This window comes from Leuciscus leuciscus, assembly GCF_965113295.1.
Source record: "Leuciscus leuciscus genome assembly, chromosome: 5".
Taxonomy (NCBI): domain Eukaryota; kingdom Metazoa; phylum Chordata; class Actinopteri; order Cypriniformes; family Leuciscidae; genus Leuciscus; species Leuciscus leuciscus.
The window spans coordinates 39383587-39396020 of NC_138729.1; the positions used below are offsets into that span (position 1 = coordinate 39383587).

A 12434-nucleotide genomic window follows, 5' to 3' on the forward strand; every position below is an offset into this window, starting at 1 on the left:
ATTCAATTCATCTATAAGACACTATTTAATAGTGTCAACATAAAGCTAGAATCCAATCCTACAACAGAAAAACCACTACATTTCATCACAAAAATATTGAATTTAAAAGATTATCGCTGAGCAAGGACACCTGATAAAGCTCTCTCACACCCTGATCAGTAAAAGAGGTTTCGGAGACCTGATCGCTCCCTTAGGAAGTGTTCCAGGTGAAAACTGAGCATGCGGGCAGGTGTTCACCCTCACCCCTTGTTCTCCCCGAGGGCCGGCCGCCACTCCTGTAAGCTTAACCTGTGACTGAGAGCTTTCTAAAATCACCTCACTGTGACGTCACACAACACATTCCGTTAACCTAGAAAGACAAAAACACGTTTCTATTAATTGGATTTCATTTAGTTTCATTTGAACACTTTGACACTGCTGAAAATGCAGAACAAGCATTTCTCATACCTAATTTCATTACTTCTAGTCATCCACTGCTATGGTAACAGAGACCCCCTCAGGTGAAACTGATGGCAGAACAGAATGATACAAATGGCTCAAATCAGAATTTTCGATTAGGCTGTGCAGCCCTAGATTGGCCTCACGGGGGCAGTATACACTTGGAGTCTGAACCTCTTCCCAAAATTCTAAATTAAGAAAAGATAAACTTTGTATTACAACAGAAGATTCCTTTCGTTTCTCTTCTAAACTGCCAGTTACTTCTGAGAATAAAAAAAAAAAGACTATTCAGAGTGCTATTTAGAGTTACTGGGGGAATTTTAGAGGATGTGTGTTCGTAATCCTACTCTTTGAGATAGCACACTTAAGTTAATGACAGAAGCAGAGAGGAGATCACCTTCAGAGACAGCGTGAGAACTGGGATAAATTCAGTCTCCCTCTAAATAAAAGATTTACCAAACCATTCTGACTACAGTGCTGACACATAATTAGATGACTCTCTCTATACTGGGAAACATGACTTGGATTGATCAACCAATTTGTTAAATTTTGAAATATGATTCAGATAATATATTTCTTACCCACAGTTCCTTGCATGACACAATGCCCATTTCCATTTATCACTGAAGGACTGCGAGACGACATCTGCCATCTCAAGGGGAATGAATGTCCATCCCTTTGACTGTGATAGATATAAAAGAAACAGTTGGTAAACATAAGCTATGGCATCTGTGCTGTGGCATTAAATCAAAAGAAATCACATCTTTGGCTGGTTTCACAGACAAGGCTTAAGATAATCCAGACTAAAATGCATGTTTGTGCTGTTATAACTGAAAGCAACTTGCTCTGACATATCTTAAAATGTCAATGCCAATTTTTTGTCTCAAAATTCACACCAGTGATGTTTTCTTCTAAGGAACATTTATAAAAGCTACTTAAATGTCCTAATTGAACTAAGACCTAATCCTGGCTTAATCTTAAACCCTGTCTGTGAAACCAGGCCCTTAAATGTTTGTGACTAGTGGCTTAAATTAAATATCTGTTTACTAAACAGCGAAATGCCAGAATTGAAGGAAATGCAGTTTTGAAATTCATCAATTCTGGCATTTTAATCTGAAAACTGGAAAATGTTATCATTGGGACATGTTTCTCATTCTTGAGTGGTATTGCCAACAGCAATTTAAATGACAGGAAGCATTAATATACAATTTTAATTAAAAGTCTCTTAGGCTCACCAAGGCTGTATATTTGATCAAAAATAAAATAAAAACAGTAATATTGTGAAATATTATTGCAATTTAAAATAGCTGCTTTCTATTAAATTAAAAAGTAAATACATATACTGTATATATATATATATACAGTGAGGAAAATAAGTATTTGAACACCCTGCTAATTTGCAAGTTCTCCCACTTGGAAATCATGGAGGGGTCTGAAATTGTCATCGTAGGTGCATGTCCACTGTGAGAGACATAATCTAAAAAAGAAATCCAGAAATCACAATATATGATTTTTTAACTATTTATTTGTATGATACAGCTGCAAATAAGTATTTGAACACCTGAGAAAATCAATATTAATATTTGGTACAGTAGCCTTTGTTTGCAATTACAGAGGTCAAACGTTTCCTGTAGTTTTTCACCAGGTTTGCACACACTGCAGGAGGGATTTTGGCCCACTCCTCCACACAGATCTTCTCTAGATCAGTCAGGTTTCTGGGCTGTCGCTGAGAAACACGGAGTTTGAGCTCCCTCCAAAGATTCTCTATTGGGTTTAGGTCTGGAGACTGGCTAGGCCACGCCAGAACCTTGATATGCTTCTTACAGAGCCACTCCTTGGTTATCCTGGCTGTGTGCTTCGGGTCATTGTCATGTTGGAAGACCCAGCCTCGACCCATCTTCAACGCTCTAACTGAGGGAAGGAGGTTGTTCCCCAAAATCTCGCAATACATGGCCCCGGTCATCCTCTCCTTAATACAGTGCAGTCGCCCTGTCCCATGTGCAGAAAAACACCCCCAAAGCATGATGCTACCACCCCCATGCTTCACAGTAGGGATGGTGTTCTTGGGATGGTACTCATCATTCTTCTTCCTCCAAACACGTTTAGTGGAATTATGACCAAAAAGTTATATTTTGGTCTCATCTGACCACATGACTCCTCTGGATCATCCAAATGGTCATTGGCAAACTTAAGACGGGCCTTGACATGTGCTGGTTTAAGCAGGGGAACCTTCCGTGCCATGCATGATTTCAAACCATGACGTCTTAGTGTATTACCAACAGTAACCTTGGAAACGGTGGTCCCAGCTCTTTTCAGGTCATTGACCAGCTCCTCCCGTGTAGTTCTGGGCTGATTTCTCACCTTTCTTAGGATCATTGAGACCCCGCGAGGTGAGATCTTGCATGGAGCCCCAGTCCGAGGGAGATTGACAGTCATGTTTAGCTTCTTCCATTTTCTAATGATTGCTCCAACAGTGGACCTTTTTTCACCAAGCTGCTTGGCAATTTCCCCGTAGCCCTTTCCAGCCTTGTGGAGGTGTACAATTTTTTCTCTAGTGTCTTTGGACAGCTCTTTGGTCTTGGCCATGTTAGTAGTTGGATTCTTACTGATTGTATGGGGTGGACAGGTGTCTTTATGCAGCTTACGACCTCAAACAGGTGCATCTAATTTAGGATAATAAATGGAGTGGAGGTGGACATTTTAAAGGCAGACTAACAGGTCTTTGAGGGTCAGAATTCTAGCTGATAGACAGGTGTTCAAATACTTATTTGCAGCTGTATCATACAAATAAATAGTTAAAAAATCATATATTGTGATTTCTGGATTTTTTTTGTTGGATTTCTGGATTATGTCTCTCACAGTGGACATGCACCTACGATGACAATTTCAGACCCCTCCATGATTTCTAAGTGGGAGAACTTGCAAAATAGCAGGGTGTTCAAATACTTATTTTCCTCACTGTATATATGTATATATATATATATATATATATATATATATATATATATATATATATATATATATATATATATATATATATATATATATACATACACAGAGGACTGTGCAAAAGTCTTAGACTTTTAAGCCAGTTATTTATATCTTTTGCTGAAGTGTGTCAGTAGGAAATATCAGTTTACATTTCCAAACATTCCTTTTGCCATTCATTGTAATAATCCAGTGAGAATCCGTTATGCTCCACACAGAGATTTGTTCTCACCATCATTGAGTCTGTCTGTAAATACATGAAGAACTGCAGCAATCCCTCCAAGTGGATTGACGAAACCGACCTGCAAAGCTACAGTACTGTGAAAAGTTGTAGGCACTTGTGTAAAAATGCTGTAAAGTGAGGATGCTTTCAAAAATAATGCCATAAATAGATTTTATTTATTAATGAACTTTTATTAACTAAATCAAATCAATATTTAGTGTGACCACCCTTTGCGTTTAAAACAGCTTTTGTCCCAGGTACACTTGCACATAGTTTTTCAGGTCGCTTTGCAGGTCGGTTTCTTCAAGCGCCTTGGAGACGTTGCCACAGTCCTTCTGGATTTAGTCCGTCTCAGTTTTTTCTATTTCTTCATGTAATCACAGATGGACTCTATGATAGTGAGATCAGATCATACCAGCTGTTGTCAGACTCCTTGTGCATGCAAAAATCTCACTGGATTATTACAATTAATGGCAAAAGGAATGTTTGGAAATGCAAACTGATATTTCCTACTGACACACTACAGCAAAAGATATAAATAACTGGCTAAAAATAATTGATTTGTTGAAAATACTTACATGCCAAAGACTTTTGCACAGTACTGTATTCATACACACATCGTTTTTTTTTTCTGTAATAGCAAAGCTTTCCTTTGGAAATCATACTATTATGCTGATTATTATCGAAACAATTGTTCTGCTTGATATTTTGTAGAAACCATGGCACATTTTTTTCAGGAATCTTTTATTAATAGAAAAAAAACCCCAGCATTTATATGAAATAGAAATCTTTTGTTGCATTGTAAAAGTTTCACTGTCACTTTTTAATTATTCTGCAAAAAATAGTGTTTATAATCTGAAGGCTGTTTATGGGTGCCATCAATGGTGATTACTGCTTAATACTGACCTGCTAAACACTGGAAATGGCCAGTGTCTCTTTTTCTTTCCAAACACCTGTAAGAAGTTTGCCCTGATACCCACGTCAAATGCTTCACTTCCTGGTCCATCCGCAAAAAAGGGGACTGACAACCACTCTGAGAGAAAGAGAGCAAGAGATGTTATGACGCCTACAAAACCTCATTCGAATAATGAGCATATGTGAAATGTAGGTTTTACCAAGAGTAGTTTTGTTGCTGGCGAGCAGCCAGATGTGGAAGAAGAGCAAAAAACAGAGGGTAACTGCAAACATGGCCGACACCAGTGTCAAGAACAAGACATGCAGTTTAACACAACTATCAAACAGTTTGCCCTGAGAGAGAAAGAGAGAGAGAGGTCCCATTAATATTAGTAAATGCAGAAGCTAACGAACTAACAATGAGCAATATACTTTTCACAGCATTTCTTACTAATAAAAATGTTCATTGTTTGTTTACAGCAAATAAACTAATGTTAACATACAAGTTTTGATTTTAAAAATGTGTTAGTAAATGTTGAAATTAACATCAACTAAGTTTAAAAGAATTCCTGTAGATGTATTGTTCATTGTTCGTTCATGTTTAGTAGTGTTATCTAATGTGAACACATGAAAACTTATTGTAAGTGTTACCAAATTATTATATAAGAATTCATTATACTGCAAAAGATAAAACGTATATCAAATTTACTCACAATCACTTAAATTATATTTACTCTTGTGGTAGGTACTTTTATCCAAAGCTACTTAAGCAATACACTTTATTACAACCACATTTCCAGAAAAGTTGGGACATTTTGTTAAATGCAATAAAATTAAGAATCTGTGATTTGTTCATTCTCTTTAACCTTTATTTATCTGACAAAAGTACAAAGAAAAGATTTCCAATGTTTTCACTGATCAACTTAATTGTATTTTGTAAATATAAACAAATTTGGATTTTGATGGCTGAAACACACTCCAAATAAGTTGGGATAGAGGCATGTTTACCACTGTGTCACTTCACCTTTCCTTTTAATTACACTTTTTAATTGTTCGGGAACTGAGAATACTAACTTCTGCAAGTGGAATTTTTGCCCAATCTCGCCTGATACGAGACAGCTGCACAACAGTCCATGGTCGTCGTTGTCTGATTCTCCTTTTCATGATGGGCCATACATTTTCAATAAGAGACAGACCTGGACTGTCCAGCACATCCACTCTATGGTGTTTAGAAACCACTCTGATGAAGCACGTGCTGAATAAGGCCTGGTTTTGTCTTGCTTCCCAGGAAAGATGTCATCTTGATGGCAGTGTATGTCTCTGTACAATCCCAGTATACGCCTCCACGTCAGTGATACCTTCACACACATGCAAGTCACCCCTGCCATTTGCACTGATGCGCCTCCAAACCATGACAGATGTTTGCTTTTGCACCTGTCGCTGATGAAAGTCTGGATAGTCCCTTTTTTCTTTGGGACTGAGATCCCAATGTCCGTTTCTCCCAAAAACAAGCTGAAACATGGACTCATCAAACCACAGCACACATTTCCACTGTCTTTTAGACCATCTGAGATGAGCATCTCTCACCAGCATCTCTGCATTGAACTGATGTATTTCTCCTTGTGTAACAGAGATTCAAGCATTTCTTGATGCAGCAGAAGACCGTGTGAAAACAGTTTTCCAAAATTCTCCCGAGGCCATGTGGCTGTATTTAACAGTTTCTCATGCAGTGCCATCTGAGGGCTTGAAGGTGACGCACAAACCAACAGAGGTTTTCTTTCCTTGCCCTACACAGCCTCAGATTTCTCTGGATTGCCTGAATCTTTTCACAGTATTATGTATGGTAGATGGTGAAAGACAAATTGTTTGCAATCTTGCATTGAGAAATGTGATTTTTTTAATTGTTTGACAATTCTCTCATGAACTTGGCACAGAGTGGTAAGCCATTACACATCTTTGCTAGCAAAGACTGAGATGCTCCTTTTATACCCAATCAAGATACCCTCAGCTATTACCAATTCACCAGCTTATTGTGGGCTGTTTCAAAAGTTTAACTTGAATATTTTATAATCTTTTAACTTTTATTTTGCCCCGTCTCAACTTTTTTGGAGTGTGTTGCAGCCATCAAAATCAACATTTGTTCATCTTTACAGAATACAATTCACTTGGTCAGTGAAAACATTGAAAATCTTTTCTTTGCACTTTTGCCAGTTAAATAAAGGTTAAAGAGAATGAACAAATCAGAGGTTCTTGATTTTATTGCACTTTACAAAATGTCCCAACTTTTCTGGAAGTAGGGTTGTAGAATGTGTGTAAAATTCTGAGTATATTTAAAATATTTAATAATATTTCATTAATATTTAAAATCTGTGGACGTGCCATAGGAGGCTGAGACTCACTACCACTCAAAGTGCATGTAAATCTTGCAAAAAAAAAAAAAAGTCACCCACCAGCCACAGTTGGATGAAGGTCGGTGTAACCGTTGCAACGATGAGGAGGCAGTACAGGAGTGAGTAGAGGAGGAAGAGCATGAAGAACTTATAGTTGGAGAACCCAATACAGTTATTCAGCCTGAACATGCTCACAACAACACACAACATACACACGGAAGAGGAGAATAAGTGTCACTTTTTAAAAATGTTAAAATTAAAATGCATTAAAAATGCAATATTACTCATTTAAACAAGATGTAACATGTTAAGTCTTGTCAGTGTACGTAAATAACCATTTTACTTCCTGAATGAAAGCTAATTAAATATATAAGTAGCTATTTGGCTTCAATATCCAATAGCCTGCACAGACTAAGCAACAACAGCTGAAAATAAAAGATGTTTACAAGAAGAGTAGTTAATAACCTTTGATTAACCATTACTAAGCTATAGATTACAAAATATTATTTATTCTTTAGAATAAAATACACCAATAAGTCATTCACAATAAACAGAAACAAGAATTTATAAAGTAAATAGGGTCAATTTTAATTTAGTTTACAAACCAGGGGCAATGATGATCCATCTTCAGTACACACCTACAAAAAGAGAGAGAGAGAGAGACAGACCGCAGGAGTGAAGTGCACAGGCCACAGGAACTATTCTCATTAAATAATAATAAAAACCCTAGTGTAATCAGACACACACACACACACACACACATTCAAAATCTCCACAAACACACATAGTCATTCTTTTTCTCCATTGCACTCACTCGCTCTCACACAGACACTCAGACCTGGACTTTAATCAAAGGCAGGGAACCTGATATTGACACGGAGCTGAAACTCATTTGAGAAGATTCACTGTGTCCGCTCAAATAAATGTGACCAAGCGCTACAACAACATCCTGTAATTATCACACACACACTCACACACAGATCACATTTCAGCGTCTCTCCCTTTCATTAAGGGAAGAGTGTGTAGATGAGTGGGAGATGCACTGATACGCACACAGAAATGGAGAGAGAGAGAGAGAACAATTCTTACATTTGGCAGACAGAACAGTGATGGCAGCGATCTGGTTTTATCAATTGGCAGTGATGACAGAACCTGATAGCTGAGACGAACACACACACACAAGCAATCAAATTAATAAATAACATTTTCTCCAACGTTTAGGAAAATAGAATTCCTTTTTGATAAGAGACTGTTATGTTTTCATTATGTTGTATATCTTATAATAGAAGATCATTTTAGATTAGTTAACAAAAAGCACAAAAATCGGACTTCTATCAAAAGCATATATATATATATATATATATATATATATAGGTCACACTTCATTTTAGGTTCCAATTCTCACTATTACCTAACTATAACTACGACTTTTGCTTCAAACTCCTAATTACTGCTTATTAATAGTTAGTAGGGTAGTTTTTAAGTTATTTTAGGTATTGGGTGAATTATGGTATGTAGAATATGGTCATGCAGATTAAGGCATTAAATATGTGCTTTATAAGTACTAATAAACAGCCAATATCCTAGTAATATGCATGCCAATAAGCAACTAGTTAGTTGTGAGAATTGGACCCTAAACTAAAGTTTTACCATAGGAAAACAAAAGCAGGTCCCAGGCACTCAGTCAAAATAATCAGGAGAAGGATCAGGTTAAAAAGCCTTTAATGAATGTGGCTTAAGTCATTTTAAAAATATGCACCAACATGTTTCGACCAACAAAATGGTCTTCATCAGGGCAGTGCCTTTTAACCTGATCCTTCTCCTGATTATTTTGACTGAGTGCCTGGGACCTGCTTTTGTTTTCCTTTGGATTTTTTTCCCTACCCCAAGAGCACCTATCTTAAACTCCTCTGACTCTACCTGAGCGCCTGGTTGAACCTCTCACAGTTTAAAGTTTTACCATATTGATTGGTAAGTGGAGCTGGAATTTATTTTATTATTCTTTAAAAAAATTGTTTATTGGTTTTGTTTGTTGTTGACACATTGGTGTTATTGATCACTTGTCAAGTTGTCAACTTTGCATTAAATTCAAATGAATTTAAAAATAATATTTTGTAATCATTTTCTTATCCTTACATTGCACCAAACCAGCATGATTCAGTATGACTGTGTTCAGTTAATCGGCATCATTATTATTCAGATTTTCAGCAAGTAACATCATTTTGTTTGTCAGTCTGTTGTGGGACTGGGTATTGATACAGACTTTCCAATTCAATCTGATTCCAAATTTCCAGTTAATTTGGGTGTATTTCAGTTTTAATCTCCATTTTGCATCTATATGGTAGAAATTCTCTCTCTACTAAAGCTGAAAATTAAGGCAGCGTTTGATATTGATTAAAATGGCAACTTGTCTTTTTGAAATATTCAGTAAAACAAAAAGCTCATAAGAGCCATTTGTTTCGGGATCTGAGCTACACTGATAAGGCTGCATTTTTTGGGGGGGGGGGATTCACTAAAAAGAACGGACACATAATAGTCATTGTTTGTGAATCAGACTGCAAACCCAAGACACAGACCTGGAATATAATTTATTTTGCCACAGTGCTGAGTATTCAGTACAGGCATCAGATTCCCCTCTCTTACAAAGCAGTGAAGGGAACACTGATGCAGTGAACCTTCTAACATGATGCAGATGCTTTTCACTGAAAGCCATTCAAAATGCACTAATTGCAGGTTCAGTGTGTCTAGAGTAATGTAGAGTTCAGTGTCTTCCCTCAATTACACGATGCTGATGGAGAAGGTTAATGTTTACAGGTTCAGTGTGAATCGAGTTACATTTGGAGCGGGTCCAGTTTAGTTTGGAGATTTGATTTACTTTACATTGTCAAGTTTCTCCACTATAGCACTGACAGGTTTCCTGACCTCCGGTTGCTGTACGTGTATGAACTGGAAGCTTCTGGGAGATTTCCAGAAGAATCTGACTCTTCTCCATACCGCCACGTTCCTGCTCAAAGAGCATCGAGTCTGAAGAGGAGAGCTGAAACTGAACACAGACACCCAAGCACACACAAACACAATTAGTAAATTAGATAGCGGTGCTCTGAGAGGGAGAGGGGTTTCTTTTACGCTCATTTGTCACATATGACATGCCTGACTTGAATAACTTGCAAGTGGATGGGCTGACCCCCGTAAGAGCCCAAGTCTACTCATCTCTTCTAACTGTGAGGTTAAAGCCAGCAGAAATGGTGAAGAGTTTAAATTCCCCTTGCAAAGAAAGTACTGGCTGCGGGTGTACTATAGTACATTGATGCAAGGGGGGGATGAGGGGATTTAAAAATCCTTTAATATTTAAAGGATTTTTAGGGATTAAAAGGAATAAAGAAAACAAAACAGCAAAATAACTAGAATTTATCTATTTGAATTATTTTCAAATAATACTCAACATATAGCACACCTAGAAACAACAATTGTTGACCAAGGGACAGTACACTATATCAAATATCATCAACATTTAACACCATGTACAACATAAATTACAGAACAAACAGCACAAATCAACTACAATTAAAAGCCAAAGAAAAAAGATAGGCTTTGAATTTTGCTTTAAACTTTGTTAAAAATAATTTCTAAATATTTATTTATTATACACATTCCCTCTTAGTCTTTTTGCCTAATGTGCCAAAACGGCTTTGTTAATGTTCCTCGTCTTGTCACATTTAATTATGAATTGCATGAATCATGTGAAATCCTATATTTTTTCATTCAAACAGTACAATTTGGCATAAAAGTCAAGTAGTTTGCATCACTGAATATTACTGTTGGCCATTCAACATTTCTATAGTAAAAAAATTAGTCAAACATTAAATATTTAGCTACTTACATCGCACTCTATCAAATAAAAAAAAATCACACTGTAATTCATGTTCTGCTTCTGTGGTCAGTAAAGCCTGCCTTCTTTGATTCGATTGGCCGTCTCAGTCATTTTGACATTGACAAGTGCTGTTAGACCACTAAGGCAGAACAGCCTAAAAATGTTTACTTTTAAAACGTTTTATTATCCTAATAACAATTTGACCATATCTGATTATTGGGGGGACTTGTCCCCCTCAATGTCTATGGGGGTTACAGTCCTGCAGCAATGATATGAGATAGTCATACTATTGTCCTTAATTTATATACTATAGTATTTACATGGTACTCCAAGATAGGTACATCAAAAGTCTTTTCTATGATGTGTACAAAAAACATGCCGTTACGATTGTACCATTTCCAAAAAGCCATATGCATCCATTCTCCAGAAGGTCCAGGGGAGGAACTTGTTTTTTGGTTATGTTTTTAATGTATAAGAACTATACATTTCTAACGCTACTGTACCTCCACAGAAGGAGAGGATGGTGGAGTAGACACTGCTTTCCAAAATGACCACGAGAACATCCCAAAACACACATGGAACAGGCAAAGGAACACCACTGAGAGAATAAGTACATATACAAATCAAAATAGCAGGAAATGCCAAATTTGTTCATTCAAACTTTAGAACTGCATATTTTCACACAATAAATATTTATAACACCACAAAGATTTCATACCTCTCTGCGTTGCACAGGTAAGCAGGACTGGCACACAAATATAAACAAGAGTCAGTTATAACATCTGATGTCATATCTACGTTACTGAACAGTTTTAAATATTTAGATTTATAACTGGTGCTCAATGACTTTCCCAAAATAAGAGGGAGACCGGGGAGTGCAACAGCCACAATTTAACCAATATGACATGAGCTACAAGGCTGAAATCACTACAATACTTGACCACCAGTGCACTTCTACTGGACCCACAACGACCGCACAAAATAGTACAATGCACAGGCTTCATAATGTCAGTCGTCTAATACACACACATTCTATTATGTTTTATGGATTGATTGATTGATTGATTGCCTGCCGTTTTGAATTAAAATGTTTTTTATTCGTTTAGCATTTTGCACTCAAATAAATTATATATTATTTTATATATATATATATATATATATATATATATATATATATATATATAAAACTGACGTCCATGATTAAAAACCCACCTCAGCAATGTAGTTGTAACTGAAATAAATAGCAGATAAGTGATACTTAATCTGTAGCAGTCAAATATAGGAGCATCTTATAAAAGTTGAGAAACAACAAGAAACACCGAGTTACTCAGACGCTTAAACAAAATGTTACATGAACTTCGGTCTCTCCTACATTTTAAGATCACGTATGGCCTTTTAATCCCACGAAATCTGCGTCATTAAACTAACTTTAATAATTTTGCAAAAATATTACTCACTCCAACAGAAGTGCACGACATAGGCGTAGTATGACCACATCACAACCACGATAATGATCGTAACAGGGATCCAGTATAGCAGCCGCGCGCAGCGGCGCAGACACGCGGGCAGAAGCATCTCAGGGTGACCGGAGCGAGACCAGCGCGAGACGCCAGTCTCTGAAGCATCTGTG

The 12434-nt window shown here is 36.9% G+C and overlaps 1 protein-coding gene across 1 annotated transcript; it reads right to left on the reverse strand.

Annotated features, from left to right (window-relative positions):
* Nucleotides 1-118: 118 nt before the first annotated feature.
* zdhhc15a (zDHHC palmitoyltransferase 15a) lies at nucleotides 119-12390 on the reverse strand. The gene is made up of 12 exons (XM_082169076.1): nucleotides 12262-12390; nucleotides 11523-11549; nucleotides 11308-11402; nucleotides 9856-9976; nucleotides 8023-8092; nucleotides 7539-7571; nucleotides 6994-7114; nucleotides 4765-4897; nucleotides 4556-4682; nucleotides 1020-1120; nucleotides 448-506; nucleotides 119-349 (listed from the first exon to the last, which is right to left on the reverse strand). Exons 1-11 carry the CDS (start codon nucleotides 12377-12379, stop codon nucleotides 463-465), a joined length of 990 nt encoding a protein of 329 aa, XP_082025202.1. The 5' UTR covers nucleotides 12380-12390; the 3' UTR covers nucleotides 119-349; nucleotides 448-462.
* Nucleotides 12391-12434: the final 44 nt, after the last annotated feature.

Bases quoted from the DNA above. Each gene is read 5' to 3' on its own strand.
- zdhhc15a (XM_082169076.1), bottom strand. From the start codon at position 12,379: ATGCTTCTGCCCGCGTGTCTGCGCCGCTGCGCGCGGCTGCTATACTGG. The intron at 11,403-11,522 runs GTATGAAATCTT...TTATTCTCTCAG, and splicing joins TACCTGTGCAACGCAGAGAG to TGGTGTTCCTTTGCCTGTTC. The intron at 7,115-7,538 runs GTTTGTAAACTA...GAGCATGTTCAG, and splicing joins ATGGATCATCATTGCCCCTG to GCTGAATAACTGTATTGGGT.